The sequence below is a fragment of the Salmo salar genome, chromosome ssa13 (assembly GCF_905237065.1).
Source record: "Salmo salar chromosome ssa13, Ssal_v3.1, whole genome shotgun sequence".
NCBI lineage: Eukaryota > Metazoa > Chordata > Actinopteri > Salmoniformes > Salmonidae > Salmo > Salmo salar.
The window spans coordinates 26,594,594-26,619,363 of record NC_059454.1 but is presented as its reverse complement, the minus strand read 5'-3'; the positions used below and the strand labels follow the sequence as shown (position 1 = coordinate 26,619,363).

Genomic DNA, 24,770 nt, shown 5'->3' with positions numbered 1-24,770 from the left:
TCATTTCACACCACTCTCCTGCCTCCTCTCCAAATCTGTTATTTTTTGTATCCCACTGTTCAATAAACTCCTGTGCTGTATACATGTCCTTTTTAAAGACATCAGTGCAATGTTACACTGTATATACAAAAGTAAGTGGACACCTTCAAATTAGTGGATTCGGCTCTTTCAGCCACATCCGTTGCTGACAGATGTGTAAAATTGAGCACACAGCCATGCAATTTCCATAGACAAACATTGGCAGTAGAATGTCCATACTGAGGAGCTCAGTGACTTTCAACATGGCAGTCATAGGATGCCACCTTTCCAACAAGTCAGTTCGTCCAATTTCTGCCCTGCTAGAGCTGCCCTGGTCAACTGTAAGTGCTGTTATTGTGAAGTGGAAACGTTTAGGAGCAACAACGGCTCAGCCGCGAAGTGGTAGGCCACACAAGCTCAAAGAACGGGACTGTTGAAGCGCGTAAAAAGCTTCTGTCCTCGGTGGCAACACTCACTACTGAGTTCCAAACTGACTCCGGAAGCAACATCAGCACAACTGTTCGTCTGGAGCTTCATGAAATTGGTTTCCATGGGCAAGCAGCCGCACCCAAGGCTAAGATCACCATGCACAATGCCAAGCATCGGCTGGAGTGGTGTAAAGCTCGCCGCCATTGGACTCTGGAGTGATGAATCCCGCTTCACCATCTGGTAATCCGACGTACGAATCAGGGTTTGGAAGATGCCATGAGAATGTTAACTGCCCCAATGCACAGTGTCAACTGTAAAGTTTGGTGGAGGAGGAATAATGGTCTGGGGCTGTTTTTTCATAGTTCAGACTAGGCCCCTTAGTTCCAGTGAAGGGAAATCTTAACGCTACAGCATACAATGACATTCTAGACGATTCTGTGCTTCCAACTTTGTGACAACAGTTTCAGCATGACAATGCCCCCATGCACAAAGCGAGGTCCATACACAAATGGTTTGTCAAGATTGGTGGGATGAATTGGAACACAGACTGCGAGCCAGGCCTAATCGCCCAACCTCACTAATAATCTTGTGGCTGAATGGAAGCAAGTCCCGCAGCAATGTTCCAACATCTAGTGGAAAGCCTTCCCAGAAGAGTGGATGCTGTTATAGCAGCAAAGAGGGGACCAACTCTATATTAATGCCCATGATTTTGTAATGAGATGTTCGACAAGCAGGTGTCCACATACTTTTGGTCATGTAGTGTATGTTGAAATCAGATTTGATTTACTAGGGGTGTGATGAATGACACTACAGGAGTTAGTCATAGCATTTTACTGTGTCACTGATCGTTTAAGTATAGCGTCCTTACTGGTGCTCGATCTCAGATCCTCTGCTTCGCAAACACACGTGACGTCTTAGTTAATTGTGAAGTAGGATAGGTACACATTCATAATATTTTACCGTTAAATATGCCTCGTATCAAATTTCTTACAATCTACAAATGGTCTATAAGAAATGTCAAAACAGTAAGTCCTTCAAGAAATAAGTATGTTTTTAATCAAATTTAACATCCACAATGCCAGAAGGAGGAAACTGGGAACAAAACAACTATTGAAAACATCTACCACACAGGCACCAGTTAAACTGTCAGAAAGACATGCAGTACACGTTACACTACACAATATAAGGTACCAAGAGAGAGATGTTTGAAGGCTATGAGGGTCAGTGCCCAGGTTAAGTATTTGCCTTATATTGTGTGTCTGGCAGTCTTTCTCTGTGAGTAGTACCTGTGCCAGTGTTTTACTGTCTAAAGTAATGGGCTTCTCCCTCTGTGCTCCCTTGTTCCAGTGGGATGTAGTCTGGGGTGGTTCACCAGACAAACGCAGCCCTCTCCCTCAGCATGCGCACACCAAAGCGCTGCCACTCCCTCTGGTGGATCCACATCTCCTGGGTGGTGTCCAGGCAGGCAAGCACCGCTCCTCCCTTCCACGAGATCAGGCGAGGGTCCATGTCCTGGAAAACACAGCCATTAAAACACCTCTGCTTGGAGCGTCACACAAACTCCTGCAAGATTGCATTTTATACCCACTGTGTTAGACTAGATATAAACACCTGGTCTTCTGCATACCTCAAGACCAAGTTAGTCCACTGTAAAGAAGCCAGTGTACGTAGAAGCCAGTGTACCTTGGGTCGTGTGATGACCTCCACGCTCTCCACCACCCTGCGGAAGGAGGGGGGCATCTTGTTGAGGATGCGGTGCTGCAGGAACTCCTGGGCCCTGTGAAACAGCAGGCCTCCCCCCACCACCAGGATAGAGCTGTACATCTTCCTCTTGGTCTCGTCAGATGCTGGGCACAAACAAAATACACACAAAACCTAACATTCCCCTATCAAAACATCCAACATTTGGAAACCACTGCTTAGAATTCACAATTTACCCTCACTTCATAACAGAATAATGAATATCATGTCCAATAATGTTTTATCAATATCTTATGTTTATTATTTAGTGTATATTACCTCGTGTTTATGGTAGAATAAAACAAGATACTGTATTATAGGACAGAGTTTTGAAGCAGGTTATTTTGCTTACCACAGCAATCGATGCTGTGCAGGATGGCTTTGTCCAAGCCTAGCGCTTTGCCCTCAAACTGGGTCATGGCAGTCTTCCTGGAGAGGAGTGCTGAGGGAGGCTCCTCCATCTCTGCTCCCCCCATCAGGCAGTCGTTCTGGGAGTGTCCCAGCTCCACATCCTGGCCATGGGCACCACCTCCACGTTCTGAGGGGTCCCCACCCTGGCTGCTCAACTCCCCCTCGAACCCAGGCGGCTTGGGAAGGGATTTACGCTCTGCTGAGGCTTTAGAGGACTGAGCATAATAATGGGAGAGGGAGGATGAGATGGAAAGAGGAGGAAAAGGGAGAGATGGAAACAGAGAGAGGGAGTATCAGCCAATCAGATAGTTCTAATAGGATGGAGTCAGGTGTTCCTAGACTACCTGGTCCTGCTTGCTCTGGGTTCCTAGTAGGTAGTGTTCATCATGTGGGTCCTCTGGGTCACCCTGAGATCTGTGCTGCAAGGAGGTCATCTTCTGGCCCACTATCCCAAATGTGGTGGGGTAGAACAGGGCCATAGGAGCCTGAGGTACACAAACAACACATTGTGAGAGCATTTATTATGTCATATTTATTAGTCATTATAGCATAGTCATTATAGGGCTTCAAAACCACAATCATCATCCGCTTTACCACTGACAGCCCTTCCCTGACTGGGTGTGTAGACATGAAAATAAAGGAGAGCCGCACACTCTAAGAGCTCAGATGCAAAAATGTAATGTCCAACGTTTCGACAGGCAAGCTGTCTTAATCAGGGTATAATCACAAACACTGCAGGGTGACTCGTTTTATATAGTGTCAAAAGACACACAGGTGTCTGTAATCATGGCCAAGTACAGCATAATATCATTGGTTAATTCTCAAATATTAAAATGACATACAAAGAACATACAAAAAACAAAATGGCTAGCATACGATCATAGATTCAATTTAGACTACATAAGCCTACAAACAATTACAATGGCAAAGTCACAATAGTCACAAGAATGGCTTCAGATCAAAGTCTACGCTGAGACCGAAGGGAGCAAGGGTCTTTAAATTAAAGATCCAGGCAGCCTCTCGTTTTAACAATAAATTATCGAGGTCAGCCCCTCTCCTAGGGAGGGTGACATGTTCGATGCCAATATAACGTAGAGACGAAATCGAGGGGTTTGCTTCCAAAAAGTGGGCTGCAACTTTTTCAAGGTCAGTCTCGCAAAAATAAGCATTCTTGCGTTCTAACTACCCACTATTCAAAGTGCTCTGAACAAATTAAGGGAATCGTTCACAAACATTGGCACATTCTAAAATGCGATGATAGTCTCGGTAATGTGTTTTCGGACCTTCCCTTGGTCGTATTCTCGCGGGGCAGAAATCTCATTTACCACCCCAAGATCCCTGAACAACGTCTATTTGCGCCCCTACTGGATGGAAACTACAAGTGTAATGGCTGCTCAATGCAATGGCACTTATAAATGTTGATCCTTCAAACACCTCCAAACAGGGAAACAGATCCCAATCAAAGGTGTTATTACGTGCTCCACTAAGGCAGTTACTTATCTTATAACTTGTCCTTGTGGTAAAAATTATGTGGGTAAAACAAAGCGCAAATTAAAAGTACGAATCTCAGAGCATCGTAGCACCATTAGGTGCTTGGGAAGCGACTTACCCACTTTTTAGAAGCAAACCCCTCGATTTCGTCTCTACGTTATATTGGCATCGAACATGTCACCCTCCCTAGGAGAGGGGCTGACCTTGATAATTTATTGTTAAAACAAGAGGCTGCCTGGATCTTTAATTTAAAGACCCTTGCTCCCTTCGGTCTCAACGTAGACTTTGATCTGAAGCCATTCTTGTGACTATTGTGACTTTGCCATTGTAATTGTTTGTAGGCTTATGTAGTCTAAATTGAATCTATGATCGTATGCTAGCCATTTGTTTTTTGTATGTCATTTTAATATTTGAGAATTAACCAATGATATTAGGCCATACTTGGCCATGATTACAGACACCTGTGTGTCTTTTGACACTATATAAAACGAGTCACCCTGCAGTGTTTGTGATTATACCCTGATGAAGACAGCTTGCCTGTCGAAACGTTGGACATTACATTTTTGCATCTGAGCTCTTAGAGTGTGCGGCTCTCCTTTATTTTCAAGTTTCCCACTCCGCTAGCCAGCACCTCGCCTAAATAGGTGTGCGTTTCTTTTTCCTCTAGATGGGTGTGTATACATACCTGCAGTTTCTCATCCCCAAGTCGAACCTGGTAAAGAAGTGCAGGGGACTCTGGGAAACGGGTGCGGAACTCGTGGTCTTGAAGCCCAGAGATGTCCTGGAGAAAAAGGGGAAAGAGCTGAGCATGTAGAAAAGGGGTATCTATCACCTTTTATTCCTACGTCCCCCTTCTTCAGTAACACACCTTATTCAGCTATGGCCTTATAGCCCAGACGGAAGACCATGATTCATTAGTTGGCCATTTGAAACTGGCATGTTGTGATGGAATGATATAAAAGCCAGGACCATACAGTTCGCACTTCAAGACCAGGGTTGGAGAGTCCTTACGTTGAAAAGTGCACCAGGAACTTAGTTACTAGGGCACACCATAGCAGAAACGAAATCAAATTTATTTGTCACATGCCCGAATACAACAGGTGTAGACCTTACAGTGAAATGCTTACTTACAAGCCCTTAACCAACGATGCAGTTAAGAAAATACCTAAAAAAGAATCGATAAGAAAATAATTAAAGAGCAGCAGTAAATAACAATAGCGGGGGTATATACAGGGTGTACCGGTACAGAGTCAATGTGTCAATGTGCGGGGGCACCGGTGTCGAGATAATTGAGATATGTACATGCAGGTAGGTTTGTTTAAGTGGCTATGCATAGAAAATAAATAGAGAGTAGAAGCAGGGTGGGTGCAAATAGTCTGGGTAGCCATTTGAGTAGCTGTTCGGGAGTGTTATGGCTTGGGGTAGAAGCTGTTTAGAAGCCTTTTGGACCTAGACTTGGCGCTCTGGTACCACTTCCTGTGCGGTAGCAGAGAGAAAAGTCTATGACTAGGGTGGCTGGAGTCTTTGACGATTTTTAGGGCCTTCCTCTGACACCGCCTGGTATAGAGGTCCTGGATGGCAGGAAGCTTGGCCCTGGTGACGTACTGGGCCGTAAGCACCGAGCAGTTGCCATACCAGGCAGTGATACAACCCATCAGGATGCTCTCAATGGTGCAGCTGTAGAACCTTTTGGGGATCTCAGGATCATGCCAAATCTTTTCAGTCTCCTGAGAGGGAATAGGTTTTGTTGTGCCCCCTTCACGACTGTCTTGGTGTGCTTGGACCATGTTAGTTTGTTGGTGATGTGGACGCTCAACCTGCTCCACTACAGCCCCGTCGATGAGAATGGGGGCGTGCTCAGTCCTCTTTTTCCCTGTAGTCCACAATCAACTCCTTTGTCTTGCGCCACATGATCAGATCTCTGACCTCCTCCCTATAGGCTGTCTCATCGTTGTTGGTGATCAGGCCAACCACTGTTGTGTCATCAGCAAACTTAATGATGGTGTTGGAGTTGTGCCTGGCCGTGCAGTCATGAGTGAACAGGATGTACTGCAGGGGAATGAGCACGCACCCCTGAGGGGCCCCCGTGTTGAGGATCAGTGTGGCGGATGTGTTGTTACCTACCCTTACTACCTGGGGGCAGCCCGTCAGGAAGTCCAGGATCCAGTTGCAGAGGGAGCTGTTTAGTCCCAGGGTCCTTAGCTTAGTGAAGAGCTTTGAGGGCACTATGGTGTTGAACACTGAGCTGTAGTCAATGAATAGCATTCTCACATAGGTGTTCCTTTTGTCCAGGTGGGAAAGGGCAGTGTGGAGTGCAATAGAGATTGCATCATCTGTGGATCTGTCGGGGCAGTATGCAAATTGGAGTGGGTCTAGGGTTTCTGGGATAATGGTGTTGATGTGAACCATGACCAGTCTTTCAAAGCATTTCTTGGCTACAGACGTGAGTGCTACGGGTCGGTAGTCATTTAGGCAGGTTGCCTTAGTGTTCTTGGACACAGGGACTATGGTGGTCTGCTTGAAACATGTTGGTATTACAGACTCAGACAGGGAGAGGTTGAAAATGTCAGTGAAGATACTTGCTTGGTCAGCGAATGCTCGGAGTACACGTCCTGGTAATCCGTCTGGCCCAGCGGCCTTGTGAATGTTGACCTGTTTAAAGGTCTTACTCACATCGGCTGCGGAGAGCGTGATCACACAGTCATCCGGAACAGTTGATGCTCTCATGCATGTTTCAGCGTTACTTGCCTCGAAGCGAGCATAGAAGTTATTTAGCTCGTCTGGTAGGCTCGTGACACTGGGCAGCTCTCGGCTGTACCTCCCTTTGTAGTCTGCAATAGTTTGCAAGCCCTGCCACATCCGACGAGCGTAGTAGTACGATTCGGTCTTAGTCCTGTATTGACACTTTGCCTGTTTGATGGTTCGTCGGAGGGCATAAGCTTATAAGCTTCCGGGTTAGAGTCCCGCTCCTTGAAAGCGGCAGCTCTACCCTTTAGCTCAGTGCAAATGTTGCCTGTAATCCATGGATTCTGATTGGGGTATGTACGTACAGTCACTGTGGGGACATCGTCCTCTATGCACTTATTGATAAAGACAGTGACTGATGTGGTGTACTCCTCAATGCCATCGGAAGAATCCCGGAACATATCCCAGTCTGTGCTAGCAAAACAGTCCTGTAGTTTAGCATCTGCTTCATCTGACCACTTTTTTCTAGACCAAGTCACTGGTGCATCCTGCTTTAAATTTTGCTTGTAAGCAGGAATCAGGAGGATAGAGTTATGGTCAGATTTGCCAAATGGAGGGCGAGGGAGAGTTTTGTACACGTCTCTGTGTGTCAAGTAGAGGTGGTCTAGAATTGTTTTACCTCTGGTTGCACATTTAACATGTTGATAGAAATTCGGTAAACATAACTGTTTCTTACAATGGAGAAGTTAAAGAAGCTCCTCCCTATTTCAGGCTGTTTTCTTCCAATTGATGCCTTATGAATATGATGTTTAAGTACCTGGTCAAGGTGGCAGAAGGTCTCTTTGAGCTGCTGCAGCAGGATGCAGTCCACCCTGTTGGAGAGCTGACACTCCCTGTAGGGGAAGCCTGCCCTCTGCAGGAGCCAGAAGAAACAGCGGGTGACATCAGCGCCCCCGTATGCCAGACACAGCCTGCAGGAGGACAGACATGTACAGTCGTGGCCAAAAGTTTTGAGAATGACACAAATATTAATTTCCACAAAGTCTGCTGCCTCAGTGTCTTTAGATATTTTTGTCAGATGTTACTATGGAATACTGAAGTATAATTACAAGCATTTCATAAGTGTCAACGGCTTTTATTGACAATTACATGAAGTTGATGCAAAGAGTCAATATTTGCAGTGTTGACCCTTCTTTTTCAAGACCTCTGCAATCCGCCCTGGCATGCTGTCAATTACCTTCTGGGCCACATCCTGACTGATGGCAGCCCATTCTTGCATAATCAATGCTTGGAGTTGTCAGAATTTGTGGGGTTGTGTTTGTCCACCCGCCTCTTGAGGATTGACCACAAGTTCGCAATGTTATTAAGGTCTGGGGAGTTTCCTGGCCATGGACCCAAAATATTGATGTTTTGTTCCCCGAGCCACTTAGTTATCCATTTTGCCTTATGACAAGGTGCTCCATCATGCTGGAAAAGGCATTTCGTCACCAAACTGTTCCTGGATGGTTGGGAGAAGTTGCTCTCAGAGGATGTGTTGGTACCACTCTTTATTCATGGCTGTGTTCTTAGGCAAAACTGTGAGTGAGACCACTCCCTTGGCTGAGAAGCAACCCCACACATGAATGGTCTCAGGATGCTTTACTGTTGGCATGACACAGGACTGATGGTAGCGCTCACCTTGTCTTCTCTGGACAAGCTTTCGGAAAGGGGATTCATCAGAAAAAATTACTTTACCCCAGTCCTCAGCAGTCCAATCCCTGTACCTTTTGCAGAATATCAGTCTGTCCCTGATGTTTTTTCTGGAGAGAAGTGGCTTCTTTGCTGCCCTTCTTGACACCAGGCCATCCTCCAAAAGTCTTCGCCTCACTGTGCGTACAGATGCACTCACACCTGCCTGCTGCCATTCCTGAGCAAGCACTGTACTGGTGGTGCCCCGATCCCACAGCTGAATCAACTTTAGGAGACGGTCCTGGCGCTTGCTGGACTTTCTTGGGCGCTCTGAAGCCTTCTTCACAACAATTGAACTGCGCTCCTTGAAGTTCTTGATGATCCGATAAATGGCTGATTTAGGTGCAACCTTACTGGCAGCAATATCCTTGCCTGTGAAGCCCTTTTTGTGCAAAGCAATGATGACGGCACGTGTTTCCTTGGAGGTAACCATGATCGACAGAGGAAGAACAATGATTCCAAGCACCACCCTTCTTTTGAAGCTTCCAGTCTGTTATTCGAACTCAATCAGCATGACAGAGTGATCTCCAGCTTTGTCCTCGACAACACTCACACCTGTGTTAACGAGAGAATCACTGACATGATGTCAGCTGGTCCTTTTTTGGCAGGGCTGAAATGCAGTGGAAATGTTTTGGGGGGGATTCAGTTCATTTGCATGGCAAAGAGGGACTTTGCAATTAAGTGCAATTCATCTGATCACTCTTCATAACATTCTGGAGTATATGCAAATTGCCATCATATAAACTGAGGCAGCAGACTTTGTGAAAATTTATATTTGTGTCATTCTCAAAACTTTTGGCCACGACTGTACACAGAGCATCTTTATTACCAGACTGATAAGTTACAGATACATTTTTTACTTCCGATACACACCTACTGTGCACCCTTCAATTCCCCAGTGGAAAGTTCAAACCTAGTGTGTACACTTCAGTTCAAAACCTTCACAGACAACCAGGGAGGGAGTGCACACTTCTACTCAAATCAAATTTTATTGGTCACATACACGTGTTTAGCAGATGTTATTGCGGGTGTAGCGAAATGCTTGTGCTTCTAGCTCCGACAGTACAGTAATATCTAACAGTTTCACAACATATTCCCAAAATATACAAATCTAAGTAAGGAATGTATTAAGAATATATATATACATATATGTCAGAGTGGCATTGGACTAAGATACAGTGGCATAGTATAGAGTATAGAGGTCGAACGATTAATCGGAATGGCCGATTAATTAGGGCCGATTTCAAGTTTTCATAACAACCGGTAATCGGTATTTCTGGCCACCGATTTGCCGATTTAAAAAACAAAAAAAATATTTATTTTTTTAACTAGGCAAGTAACACATTCTTATTTTCAATGACGGCCTAGGAACGGTGGGTTAACTGCCTTGTTCAAGGGCAGAACCACAGATTTTTACCTTGTCAGCTTGGGGATTCAATCTTGCAACCTTACTGTTAACTAGTCCAACGCTCTAACCACCTGCTTTACATTGCACTCCACGAGGAGCCTGCCTGTTACGCGAATGCAGTAAGAAGCCAAGGTAAGTTGCTAGCTAGCATTAAACTTATCTTATAAAAAACAATCAATCATAATCACTAGTTAACTACACATGGTTGATGATGTTACTAGTTTGTCTAGCCTGTCCTGCGTTGCATATAATCGATGCGGTGCGCATTCGCGAAAAAGGACTGTCGTTGCCCCAACGTGTACCTAACCATAAACATCAGTCTTTCTTAAAATCAATACACAAGTATATATTTTTAAACCTGCATATTTAGTTAATATTGCCTGCTAACATGAATTTCTTTTAACTAGGGAAAATGTGTCACCTCTGCAACAGAGTCAGGGTATATGCAGCAGTTTGGGCCGCCTGGCTCGTTGCGAACTAATTTGCCAGAATTTTACGTAATTATGACATAACATTGAAGGTTGTGCAATGTAACAGGAATATTTAGACTTAGGGATGCCACCCGTTAGATAAAATACGGAACGGTTCCGTATTTCACTGAAAAAATAAACGTTTTGTTTTCGAGATGATAGTTTCCAGATTCGACCATATTAATGACCTAAGGCTCGTATTTCTGTGTGTTTATTATATTATAATTAAGTCTATGATTTGATATTTAATAGAGCAGTCTGACTGAGCGGTGGTAGGCACCAGCAGGCTCGTAAGCATTCATTCAAACAGCACTTTCGTGCGTTTTGCCAGCAGCCCTTGGCAATTCTTCAAGCATTGCGCTGTTTATGACTTCAAGCCTATCAACTCCCAAAATTAGGCTGGTGTAACCGATGTGAAATGGCTAGCTAGTTAGCCGGGTGCGCGCTAATAGCGTTTCAAACGTCACTCGCTCTGAGACTTGGAGTAGTTGTTCCCCTTGCTCTGCATGGGTAACGCTGCATCGAGGGTGGCTGTTGTGGATGTGTTCCTGGTTTGAGCCCAGGTAGGAGCGAGGAGAGGGACGGAAGCTATACTGTTACACTGGCAATACTAAAGTGCCTATAAGAACATCCAATAGTCAAAGGTATATGAAATACAAATCGTATTGAGAGAAATAGTCCTATAATAACTACAACCTAAAACTTCTTACCTGGGAATATTGAAGACTCATGTTAAAAGGAACCACCAGCTTTCATATGTTCTCATGTTCTGAGCAAGGAACTTAAACGTTAGCTTTTTTACATGGCACATATTGCACTTTTACTTTCTTCTCCAACACTTTGTTTTTGCATTATTAAAACCAAATTGAACATGTTTCATTATTTATTTGAAGCTAAATTGATAGTATTTATGTATTAAGTTAAAATAAGTGTTCATTCAGTATTGTTGTAATTGTCATTATTACAAATAAATAAATAAAATAAAGTAATAAATAAATAATAATCGGCCGATTAATTGGCATCAGCTTTTTTGGTCCTCCAATAATTGGTATCGGCTTTGAAAAATCATAATCGGTCGACCTCTAATAGAGTACAATATATACATGAGATGCAGGATGCCATATACACACCTGGAGTTGCGGTGAGACACCCCGTCCTCCACACAACACAGACTGGTCTTCTGGTCGCCCACGTCCACCACACAGGCACTGCTCAGGCCACTGCCGAAGGTAGCGCACACAGACTCCTGGTGGACTACGATCGCTGCAGACCAAGGAGTGACAATCAAGTTTCAATGTCACATACACAAGTACAAGTACAGCTAAATGCATTTCTGGCCAGCTCTAAACCCAACAATGCAATAATCAATAACAATGCTATACTAAACATAACAATGTAGAACACAAACACAAGAAATATGAATAAAAATAACAAAAAAAAGAAAGTAAGCAAGCACATTATATACAGGATCAGTTCCAGTACCATATTTACTAGGGGTGTGCCAAGTAGCCAGACAAAACAAGTATCCTAACAGATATGGGCAAATTTCTGGATAAAATTATGGTCCAAGTATTTTTTGTAATGATACATGATGTGAAAAATACATATTTTCTAGTGCCAGAACACATCTTTCTCATGTCAGTCAGTAATGTGAGAGGTTCTACGTGGTCTAAATAACTCCACTGGCTGTCTTTAAAGAGAAGGGCGGGCTGTACTTGATCCTGCTGCTCTGATTGGATAAGAGTGAAGCTGTATTTCTCCATCCACTCGGTTCATAATTTCACCAGATCAATTTTCCTTGCATGTTTTTGGTCTGATCATTCAGATTGCTGCTGCCTGGCTACTACTATGATAAATCACATTGCAATGCATAATATCTAACAAGCAAGCAAGGGTATGGAGAAAAACAATTAAACGCTGATGCGCATTCTGACTGAGTAACAGCAAACGTGGCTGCCTGTTGCAAGTTGAGGACACACAGACACACCTCTCTGCCCGCTGCTCCTAATCTGCAGCTTTTTTTACAGTGAGAACGTGCAGGGAGGTACATTGAACATGCAGGGAGGTACATTGAACGTGCAGGGAGGTACATTGCCAACATCTACTTAACACTTCATTTTTTTCAGATCACGAGTATCATCCGATCCGACTATTAAATGTCAACTTACGGATATGAGTGTGATAGAAGTAAATATGTATTTATTTTACCTTTATTTAACTAGGCAAGTCAGTTAAGAACAAATTCTTATTTTCAATGACGGCCTAGGTGGGTTAACAAATCTGTCGTTCAGGGGCAGAACGACAGATTTGTACCTTGTCAGCTCAGGGATTCGATCTTGCAACCTTTCGGTTACTAGTCCAACGCTCTAACCACTAGGCTACGCTGCCGCCCCAAAGGTAAAGGTGACTAGGCATCAGGATATATGATAAACAGCAGCGTATATGATGATTGAATTTGACTGGGTGTGTGTAAAGTCAGTATAAATGTATGTGCATATTATGTGTGTGAGCAAATTATGAAGTGAGTGTTTGTATGTGTGAAGGGCCCTGTAAGTGTGCATAGACAGTGCAACAACAAAAAAACATGAATAATACAAGGGTGAACTCAGGTAGTCCGTGTAGCCATTTAGTGTGTATTGTACCTGAAAAGCCCATGTTGAGCAGCAGCATGTTGACCAGTTCCTTGATGTGATGCCTGTTATAGATGTCAGGGACTAAAAGGATACATCTGTAATACTGCCAACCCAACAAACAAGAGGAGATTAGATCAGAATACAGAATAAAACTGACAGCTGATCACAACATTGTCTCTGCTACATGTTATGAGTTGTTAGGTTTAGTCAGGTAAAAAAAAAGTATTTACAGTACCAGTCAAAAGTTTGGACACCTACTCATTCAAGGGTTTTTCTTTAATTTTACTATTTTCTACATTGTAGAATAATAGTGAAGACATCAAATCTATGAAATAACACATGGAATCATGTAGTAACCAAATCAAAATATATTTTATATTTGAGATTCTTCACAGTAGCCACCCTTTGCCTTGATGGCAGCTTTGCACACTTTTGGCATTCTCTCAACCAGCTTCATGAGGTAGTCACCTGGAATGATTTAAATTAACAGGTGTGCCTTGTTCAAAGTTCATTTGTGGAATTTCTTTCCTTCTTAATGCATTTGAGCCAATCAGTTTTGTTGTGACAAGGTTGGGGTGGTATACAGAAGATTGCCATATTTATGGCAAGAACAGCTCAAATAAGCAAAGAGAAACAATATTCCATCATTACTTTAAGACATGAAGGTCAGTCAATCCAGAACATTTCAATAACTTTGAACGTTTCTTCAAGCGCAGCCGCAAAAACCATCAAGCACTATGAGGAAACTGGCTCTCATGATAGGGATATTGGTATAAATGGTTACAATGTGTATCACACTGATCGAGTTAAGAAAGGTGGGGGTGTGGCTATACATGTGAAGAATAAATTCCTTGTGAATGTGGCAATGTCTGAAACTATTTGTAAACAGTTGGAATTTCTTGCTTTGAATCTTGAGATTTCAAAGGGTCTCTCTATAACTGTGATTGGCTGTTATAGACCCCCCTCTGCTCTCTGTATAACTGTGATTGGCTGTAGACCCCCTCTGCTCTCGGTGATGCATTTTCTTCTCTGATGCACCTCATGTCTAAACTTCTTTACAGTGAAATGATCTTGATTGGTGATCTCAACTGGTGTTGGTTAAAGCCGGTGTCTGATGATTTATAAATGTTTTGTAATTCTATGAATCTTACCCAGTTGATTAACTCACTCACCCACCCACCCAAATCTCCAGAGAAATCTACCCTGATTGATTTTATATTGACAAATGTTCCACATAAATATTCTGTGGTTGGTGTTTTTTGTAATGATTTAAGTGACCATTGCGCTGTTGTTGCTTTTAGAAATCCTAAAGTTCCTAAGACAAACCCATGCTTTATTCGTAAGAGACATTTTAAGAGTTTAATAAGCCGGCTTTCTTTCGTGATTTGTTTTATTTTGACTGGAGCAAGATTGAGCTTATTCCTGTGGAAACCGCCTGGAAATTCTTTCATGATGTTTTCTTCCAAATAGGAAGCAAACATGCCCCATTCCACAGGTTCAGGGTTAAAGGGCGGGATAATCCATGGTTTTCTTCTGAGCTGTCTTGTATTATTCACAAACATAATCTAGCCTGGGCTAAAACAAGGAAAACATGTTCTGATGCTGATTAGCTTATTTTTGGGCAGCTACAAAACAAGTGTTATTTTCTTCTCAGGAAGGCCAAATCTGAATATTTTATGTCTGTTACCACTGATAGCCTTCTAAAACTTTCTAGGGTCATTCAGGTTATTAGGTCTATGTCTGGTAATGGTAATGTTAATGAATTACCGTCATGTGTATTGAAGGACTCAGTTGCTGTATATGACAAAACTGAAATGCTGAATTGTTTCAATGCGCACTTTGTATCATCTGGTAGGCTGTTTGATTCAGTATCCTCTGTCTCTGTACAACCCTGTGTGGATGAACCAGTGAGAGCTGGTCAAACTATTAGCTTTTCGCCATTCTCAGTGCAGGAGGTACATAAAGCCCTGAAATAATTAGATCAGAGAAAGCTTGCAGGCCCTGATCTTTTGGATCCCTGCTTTTTTTAAACTGGCAGCTGATTTCATAGCTGAACCACTTACATATCTGTTCAATTTAACTCTGGAATGTAATGAAATTCCAAAGATCTAGAAATCAGCATTTGTCCTACCACTTTTAAAAGGGGAAGATCAACTCTTAAATAATTATAGGTCAATCTCAAAGCGGTCACCCCTGGTGAAAATACATGATTTTATCAATGTATCAATCGGGCTTCAAGAAGAAGCATAGCACAATTACAGCAGCCATGGAAGTTTTAAATGATATCACTGAAGCCCTTGACAAAAAACAGCACTGTCTCACTTTTTATTGATCTCTAAGGCTTTTGATACAGTTGATCATGCTATACTGAGGCAGAGATTGTCGAGCGTTGGTCTTTCGGCGCATGCAGTTGCATGGTTTGCTAACTATCTGTATGATAGAACTCAGTGCAGTCAATTTGATGGGCTCATGTCTGTTAAATTGTCTGTCTGTAATGGTGTGCCCCAGGGCTCTGTACTTGGTCCCCTCTTATTCACTATTAATATAAATAATTTAGACAAAAATTTGCAAAATGAGGAAGTTCTCTTTTATACTGATGATACTGTTATTTATTGTTGTGCTTCGTCTTTCACAAAAGATTTCCAGAAGTTGCAAACTGCTTTTTATACTGTTCAATTGAAGCTTATCCTCACGCCTTACAAAATAATTTTAAACTGGAAGAACTTGTCCCGATTGGTGTTTTTAAATCATTGAAGGATTTTGAGGCCGATTCCCTGACCTGTCAATGTTTTTAATTTGCCGTTTTATGATTTTGTTATACTCATGTGAATGATGTGTTTTTTTTTTACTAGATTACCTGTAGTTTTTCTTGTTTCTTGTAATGACTTAGTGCTGCCTATCTTGGCCAGGATGCTCTTGAAAAAGAGATTTCAAATCTCAAATGAGCCCTTCCTGGTTAAATAAAGGTAAAAAAATCAAATAAAATGAGGACCGCCATAGGAAAGGAAGACCCAGAGTTACCTCTGCTGCAGAGGATAAGTTCATTACAGTTACCAGCCTCAGATTGCAGCCCAAATAAATGCTTCACAGAGTTCAAGTAACAGACATCTCAACATCAACCGTTCAGAGGACACCGCGTGAATCAGGCCTTCCTGGTTAAATTATGGCAAAGAAACCACTACTAAAGGACACCAATAATAAGAAGAGACTTGCCTGGGCCAGAAACACAAGCAATGGACATCAGACCGGTGGAAATCTGTCCTTTGGTTCCAACCGCCGTGTCTTTGTGAGACGCAGAGTAAGTGAACGGATGATCTCTGCATGTGTGGTTCCCACCATGAAGCATGGAGGAGGTGTGATGGTGCTTTGCTGGTGGCACTGTCAGTGATTTATTTAGAATTCATGGCACTCTTAACCAGCATGGCTACCACAGCATTCTGCAGTGATACGTCATCCAATCTGGTTTGTGCTTAGTGGTACTATCATTTGTTTTTCAACAGGAAAATGATCCAACACACCTCCAGGCTGTGTAAGGGCTATTTGATCAAGAAGGAGAGTGATGGGCTAAGTCAGATGACCTGGCTTCCACAATCACTCGACCTCAACCCAATTGAGATGGTTTGGGATGAGTTGGACCACAGAGTGAAGGAAAAGTAGCCAACAAGTGCTCAGCATATATGGGAACTCCTTCAAGACTGTTGGAAAAGCATTCCAGGTGAAGCTGGTTGAGAGAATGCCAAGAGTGTGCAAAGCTGTCTTCAAGGCAAAGGGTGGCTACTTTGAAGAATCTCAAATAAAAAACATATATTTTGATTTGTGTAACACGTTTATGGTGTTACTACATGATTCCATGTGTTATTTCATAGTTTTGATGTCGTCACTATTATTCTACAATGTAGAAAAAAAGTAAAAAATAAATAAAACCCTTGAATTAGTAGGTGTGTCCAAACTTTTGACTGGTAATATTCAGGCACTGTAGTGTGAAGTGAGCCAATTGTCTGTCCTGTACCTTGAGGTCTTTTAGGGGGATTTCAAGTTGTTTCTGGATGACGTGGCTCCAGATGGCCTCCAGATCGGCCAGGACAGCAGTCAGAGAACCCCCTACACCGCCGTGCACGTTGAGCTGCCCCCTGCTGATGGGCCAGTGCACGTTGTAACAATCAGTGGGGTTTACATACAATGCCTGCCATTAGGACAGAGGGGAGAGAAAACAAAGCGGGAGAGGAGGGAGAAATCAATGATTGACAAATCGACAAAGGACTTATATACTAAAAACTATTTCTGAAAGTGACCTGCATGCATTGTGTCCAGATGTGCTGTACTCCCTCACCTCCTCTCCCACCAGGTGCTCTGGATGGTGTGCTGTGTTGGTCCACTTCATCCTGGAGCTAGTATCCAGACCTGCTGGTCGAATCAGTCTGTTATAAGACCTGGCCTGCAAGACAACACACCCAAACACACCATCAAACTGTTGTTCACGAGCTGCCGATAGGGTGACCACATTTAAAACACCCAAATGCGGGACAACAGGATGATTTTGGCAGGACAGTATAGCCTACATGAATACAAATGTTGTCATAAATGCTCAAAATTTGTACCGACATATGTTGCTTATTGAATATCATTACAGAATATACATCCTCAAATTGCAATGTTTGCCCACACATATTGTCTCAAGATTTTTTTTTATTTTTAATACCCGTCAAATACCCAGTTAGGCATACATACTCTCAAAATAGGCCATCACTACCGTCAATCGTGAATGATGATAATTATAAAAATAAATCCTAAAAATAAATGACTACGGTGGTGTTTTGGTATAACAATAATGTTACACTAGGCTATTTTTTGGGGTTATATGGAACACTAATTCATTTGTATGTGATATTCCAGGGCATTGATTTAGCTTGTGTAACTTTCCTAAACCAGCACCATTGTGAAGTGTCGGAGCAACGTTCTGGCAGCACTACACCCCTGTTCCCGTTGCACCGAACAAGCTAACTGAAGCACACTTATCCTACTTTTTTGCCATGAGCAAAATTTGGTGACGCAGAAACAGCGCAGTGACTGTAAGAGACAGGTTGGAATGTCAGACTGAAATACGGAACAAATCTACCTTTTTTTGTAAATTAGTGGTGTTTGAATTTGTTGATAAAATGCGGGACATGGTTGTTTGTAGAACAAAATCTGGGACTGTCCCGCATAATCAGGGACATGTGGTCACCTGATCGTGCTGCAGAACAGACATACACACAGGCTACATATTTTTTGCACATACAACTACACACACCTGTTCAGCAGACACCGGCGTCCTCCGTACGCCATTGGACATCTTCTTTGACCAGATCGCCTGGTCAACCATTTTGAGACCATTCTGCCTCTGTTCATTACTCTCTGGTTTCTTTGTAGAGAGAGAGTACACATTGGAGGATTATAAGGGCGACAGTGTGCATTTGTGTGTGTTGGTAGGGGGTCAATTTCACACCATATGTATTGAATTCAAAATAAAATAAATCGTGAACATGAAAAATAAAGTTGAGAATGTAAACATATACTCAATACTCAACATCATTATCTCACCCGTCCTCAAAAATATGTTTACATTCTCAACTTTATTTTTCATGTTCACGATTTATTTTATTTTGAATTCAATACATATGGTGTGAAATTGACCCCCTACCAACACACACATATTCACACTGTCGTCCTTATAATACTCCAAAAACAAAACAATTAAAAGTAAAATGTACAGAATTGTAAACAAAAAATAAGACATCAAAAGCAAAACCCAAAAACGTGTAAGCAAATCACTTAAAAGCGAGAGCAAAACTATGACAAATGATTTTATAACGAATGCAAAAATCGTTTTCGGTTAAACTTTCCAAGCAACCAATACTATTGAATACATTTTAGCTACACTCTTGACTGCATGTACTACCTTTTCGTTACGCTACTCGTATCTTTCCTTTTGATGTCTGTTTCTTTGCTATCACTGCCAGTCTTTTCAATTGCGAGTTTTGGCATTATTTTTCCGTGAAGGGCGGGGTATAGAGGGACAGGTAGACAATAAGTCTCCATTGGTCCACTAGTTTTGGAGTGACGGTTCGTCTTAATCCAATCAATGAACATGATAAGTAGGCAATAGAACAAAAGCCTGTCTAAGTAGACGGTCTGAGTAGAGGTAAAAAATACTGCCTGCAGTCCTGACGGATCATAAAGTCATATGGTTGACTGTAAGAATGTGCAGTAATGATGGCAAGAAATACTCTGGTGGTTATTGGAAATTAAATAACTCATTGTTATTGCATGATGACTTAAAAAATTTGATTAAGAATCTAATTTATGTTTACTGGAGTTTAGCTACATCTAATGCAGAATATGGGAAATATTGGGAACTTCTGAAATGTAAAATCCGCTCAGCCTGTATTACTTATGGAAAACGGCTTGCTTTAAGAAGGAGAAGTGAGGTAGCTGAACTCTCTAAGACAATTGCGGATATCACAGAAATTGAGCATCTTGATCATAATGAGAAAGCTAAATTGAATGATTTACAGAATCAACTAGATACATTGTATGAGGAAAAGGCTAGAGGAGCTTTCATAAGATCCAGAAAACAATGGCTTGAAAAAGGTGAAAAGAACAGTAGATACTTTTTTAATTTGGAAAAGAGGAGAGGGGAACTCAACACACTTCGGAAATGTAAGATTAATGGGGTTACCACTGAGGATAGAGAGTTGTTAACAGACTTTACCACTAAGTTTTATGAGAATCTTTACTCCTTAGATAACAATTTGAGTGACTCTAAGGATCTCGTTGATTGTATAGAGAATGTTAATTCGGTTAGTGAAGAATTCAATCAGTCTTGTTGTCAAGATTTATCCATTATGGACATCCAGTACAGGGTTGCTCAGTTAAAAAATAACAAATCTCCAGGTTGTGATGGATTAACCTCTGAATTTTACAAAACCCTCTCTGAAGAAATAGCACCTTTTATACTTGAAACCTTTAAGGAGGCTATAAAGAAGGGAGAACTACCTGCCTCTGTGAAGCAAGGGGTTATTACTCTTATACCTAAACCACACAAGGATCTCTTAAATATTGATAATCAGCGTCCAATCACACTCCTAAATAACGACTACAAAATTATAGCCTTAATCTTTGCAAAAAGGTTAAAGTCTTGCTTGAATGATCTGATTGATGAATGTCAATCAGGGTTTATGAAAGGGCGCCATATATCTAATAATCTGAAGCTGGTGTTAGACTTGGTTGAGTATTGTGATCTATTGGATGACTTCCCTGTTATCCTATTTTTGGATTTTCAGAAAGCATTTGATACAGTAAGTCACAATTTTATCTTTGATCGTCTTAAGCATTTGAAGTTTGGTAGTTTTGTTGTTGATGCTATTAGAACTCTGTATAATGGTGGCAATAGCTGTATCAAACTCTGTCATGGAACTTCCTCAAGGTTTAACATTTACAAAGGAATACGACAAGGTCTTCCTCCAATTTTATGCTCATTAGTTCATAAAAGTCCATTTGAAGGCATTACATTCCAGGCCAGAGAGATCAAGATATCCCAACTGGCGGCTGACACCTCACTTTTTTTGAAAAATGTGTCACAAGCTAGATTAGCATTGGATATCGTGAAGCAGTTCTCCAAAATCTCAGGTTTAGTATTAAATCTTTCCAAATGTGAGATGTTTGTTCTGAAAGGAGCTGTCAATCCAGCAGATTGTAACATCTCTGAAAAAGATACTGTAACCTACCTCAGTGTAAAGATCACCAAAAAATCTTAAGGCTGTGAATGACCTTAATTTGAACCCTGTAACTGAATCTGTCAACAACAAAAACATCCTCATGGTTAGGGAGGGATTTAAGTCTTAATGGAAGGGTGCTTTTATCCAAAGCTGAGGGGCTATCTTTTTTTCATCTATTGACATTCCCAAATCCACTTGCCGTACCTTAGATAGGCTATTGTACAACTTCATATGGAAAAACAAGCCACATAAGATAAAAAGAGATGTTATCACCAACAGGGTTTGTGATGGCGGTCTAAATGTATTAGACTTCACTCTCTTTATTCAGATATCAAAGGTTAACTGGATTAAAAGGTACATAAAAAAATACTCAGTTTCTGGAATATTATACCTCATTTTGTTTTTCAGAAGTTCGGAGGGATTAATTTTTTACTACAATGTCCATATATTGTGGGTAAACTTCCTGTGAAACTGGCAGCTTTTCACAAGCAGGCTTTAATGTGCTGGGCTTTGTTGTATAAACACTACTTTTCACCTCATAAATGTTTTATATGTAACAATGGGTCGATATTACATAGAAACAAGATGTTATTTTACCATTCTCGAAAAACATTGTCCTTGTCAGCCAATTAGTTAATATTCGTGGGAATCTATTTACGTGGAGAGAATTTATGGAAAGATACAACTTTGAGGTTTCAAGCAAGGAATATGACACTGTTATTAAAGCTATACCTAGTGGGATAAAAACTTTACTTCAGAATAATGCATATTTTGGAATATCTCTGATTGTAAGCGATATCCAGGTGAATGGCATAGGTCTACTAGATACGAAATTCAACAATCGTTTATTAAAGGATATTTCTACAGGAAGTCTATTCCCTCTGCGATATTGTGTTGGGCTTCATCGTTTGATGTAAACCGCCGCCGTGCTTGGCTCACTCCACACAAATGTATGGTGACCAATTAAGGAAAGGAGATCTCCTTTAAGATTATCCATAGATTCTATCCGTGTAATAGCTCGATTTCTAAATATATACCTGATGTTACCAGTGAATGCAGTTTTTGTGAACTACAAACTGAATCTATTGAACACTTATTATGTCATTGTTTATATAGTGAAGTGTTGTGGATTGATGTAAAACTATATCTTGGCCTCAAATTGCATACAACCATTGAAATTTCTAAGTTTGACATATTATTTTACTACACCGATTCCACAATTCAATGTGAGTATGTCATAAATCTATTTTATTAGGAAAAATGTTCATACACAAATCAAAATGTATGAAGAAAAAGCCCCTTTTCTTAATTTTTTTATTTGATTTGGAAAACTATTTAGAGTCATTAAAACGTATACAAAACAAAATGTCAAAAAAATGATTCGCTACACGTCTGTATTTGAATTGATATAATATAATGTGGATTCTTTTTTTTCTTTTTTTCTCATTTCTTTGTGGAATCCCTCTGGCTATTATGTTTTGCATGTTACAGTTAATAATAATAATAATATTATTAATATTATTATTATTATATTATTATTAACAAATAATAATAACAAAAATTAAACAAACATCAAATCATAAAAAATACAAACAAAAAAAGATAGCAAAGCAACAGACATAGAAAGAAATGTACGAGTAGCTTAACCAAAATGTAGTACATGCGTAGGCAAAATGTATTCAATAGGATTAGTTGCTGGGAAAGTTGAACCTAAAACTATTTTTGCATTCGTTTTCAAATATTTTTTCTTTAATAATTGTCAGAGTTTTGCTCTCGCTTTAAAATGATTTGCTTACAAGTTTTTAGGTTTTGATTTTCACCCGTCCTCAAAAATATGTTTACATTCTCAACTTTATTTTTCATGTTCACGATTTATTGTATTTTGAATTCAATACATATGGCGTGAAATTGACCCCATATATGTTGGTCATTTTTGACTCACATTCAGGCCTTCTCTCACCAGCCATCCATCCTCATAACGGGTCTGGCACGTTTGTTTATGTCTGCGGGCTATGACGTGTGGGACAGTCGCAGGAAGCGTGTCGGTTGCTCTACCAATTCTCAACGTTTTCGATCCAGGGTGTAACACAACGATGAAGTTGCTCTGAATTTGCTGTGAAGGGAGATGTTTATGAAGACATATTGTGACCTTACAAGGAAGCAAACAGTACGGGGACTTCAAGACAGAATAACATTGGCATTGTAGTGTGTAATTGTGGGCTATTCTTTGGGTTCTGAAATCAGTTTTTTTATTTAAAAAAATGTGACGTCGGAGTTCCAGTCCGCCAGCTAGTAAGTAGTGCCCACTCAACGCCTTCGTAAATCGTTGAGTCGGCAAGCTACTAGCTAGCTAACATTAGCCCATGTGTAGCTGCCATAGCAGTCTTTGTGCAAACTAAACAACATTATTCCCATATAATTATTTTATATGTTCGTATTCGAATCTCATAAATCCTAGGCCCTTTTAACGTTGCTTTGCAACTTACTTCTTGAAGAGGCTCTGGGATAACCGGTGGCGCGATTGGTCTTTTGATACCACGCTGTTCCTTTTCTTTCTCTTTCTCCTTCTCTCGCTCCTTTTCCTTTTCTTTGCCGTTTTCTTGCTCTCTCTCCGCTTGTGTCATTGTGGAGTGTCGTGGGCAATAAAGGTAAAACCAGATCTGTTTCTACATTAGTAGCTACTAAAATAACATCAGTTTGCTGGACAACCATGACTATTCCCATTGTTTTAATTTGGTGGCCGACCATAAAACGTAACAGGAAAAAGATCGTCCAATATCTACACGTAGCACACCAGAGAAATAATTAATGTAGTGTATCGACCCTGGGTTTATAAGCGCGGAGGCGATAGCAGGCTGGACTTCGGGTTAGAAGGGCGAGGGTTCGAGACCTGCTCCCTTGCCTGTTTCATTACACTGGTGTCAGAAGTGGGATTATATATATAGTATTCTAAATGGTATACAAGTGTGGATATTTGCCTATAGGCCGCCGGAGTCTGGTCTGGAGCTTGAAGTCACGAGTTCTGCTAGTGCGCAGCAGCCTACCGGTGCCAAAAGCTCTGTGGTCTGCCCTAGAAAGCTATGTAAATTAACAAAATGTATTTATGGCTGTAAAATTAGTTTATTATGATCAAGTTCGATCCCCACAGTGAATTATTTTAAAGTTCGCTACAAATCGAAATATTTAGGGTGTGTTTGTCTATCTACTCTGATTTCAGAGCATTCTTGTCTGAGAGTGTCAGATAACTGATGAATTTACAAATGCACAACACCAGTTGAATATGACCACGTCAGTAAACGTTGGCAAAAAAACGTAATTCAATTGTTAAATAAATAGATTCAAAATAAATACATTTTAGAAGTAAAATAAATGTATTTAGTAACTTCTTATGGCCCCTTTAATGCAACAATACCTTCTATTACAATATCTATTTTCCTCTTGTGCTAATGATGAGTTCACACAGCAGCTCATCCTCGTTATTAAAGTCCAGACTATCAAACCTAGAATAAACTTTAAATAGGTCAGACTCTGCAAATACAATGCAATGCTTCTTTTAATTGAACATTGGGCTCAATGTCGTTGGTTGGTAGTCCAGAGAGGGATTTGTTCCCTACAATTTGCGATCCTCTTCAGTCCCATTTTGGGTTTGGGTCCACTATTTTACAGTTATGCTCAGTTCTGACACTCTCCCTACATATTAATCACTATATTTGCCACAACTTTATCATTCATGTACTTTTTATATTATGTATATCCTAATATGCACTTTTGTCTCCCTTCCAGAAAACACAAACCTTCCTACCTACCACAGCCATCCTACAGGACTTGAAACAACTACTAAGCCTCCACTCCAATCCCTCCATTCAAACCCCTAATGTGCCTCTGTATTCCTGTTTTCTCAGTGTAGTAAATATCCAATACTGAAACCCTTTTGATTTCATTGCATTCTCACTGATGCAGTACTACCCTGAACCAATGAAATAAAACTAAGTGTACTGAA

At 41.1% G+C, this 24,770-nt stretch overlaps 1 protein-coding gene and 1 long non-coding RNA gene across 3 annotated transcripts; one reads left to right on the top strand and one right to left on the bottom strand.

Moving 5' to 3' along the window:
* Positions 1-1,477: 1,477 nt before the first annotated feature.
* actr8 (actin related protein 8) lies at positions 1,478-23,504 on the bottom strand. Of its 2 annotated transcripts, none has more exons than XM_045692180.1 (13): positions 23,257-23,504; positions 22,713-22,883; positions 18,304-18,414; positions 17,344-17,448; positions 17,023-17,196; positions 13,023-13,116; positions 11,511-11,643; positions 7,592-7,745; positions 4,775-4,870; positions 2,940-3,083; positions 2,540-2,813; positions 2,131-2,294; positions 1,478-1,959 (listed from the first exon to the last, which is right to left on the bottom strand). In XM_045692180.1, the coding sequence occupies exons 1-13, from the start codon at positions 23,392-23,394 to the stop codon at positions 1,816-1,818; spliced, it is 1,902 nt and encodes a 633-aa protein (XP_045548136.1). In that variant the 5' UTR covers positions 23,395-23,504; the 3' UTR covers positions 1,478-1,815.
* On the top strand, positions 22,851-24,770 carry LOC106566683 (uncharacterized). Its single transcript, XR_001319925.2, has 2 exons — positions 22,851-23,062; positions 24,554-24,770. It is a non-coding gene; the product is annotated as an uncharacterized lncRNA (long non-coding RNA).

Coding starts and splice junctions, on each gene's coding strand:
- actr8 (XM_045692180.1), bottom strand. CDS start 23,394: ATGACACAAGCGGAGAGAGAGCAAGAAAACGGCAAAGAAAAGGAAAAG. Junction 7,746..11,510: donor GTGTCTCACCGCAACTCCAG/GTGTGTATATGG, acceptor GTCCTCCTGCAG/GCTGTGTCTGGCATACGGGG. Junction 1,960..2,130: donor AGGTCATCACACGACCCAAG/GTACACTGGCTT, acceptor TGTGTTTTCCAG/GACATGGACCCTCGCCTGAT.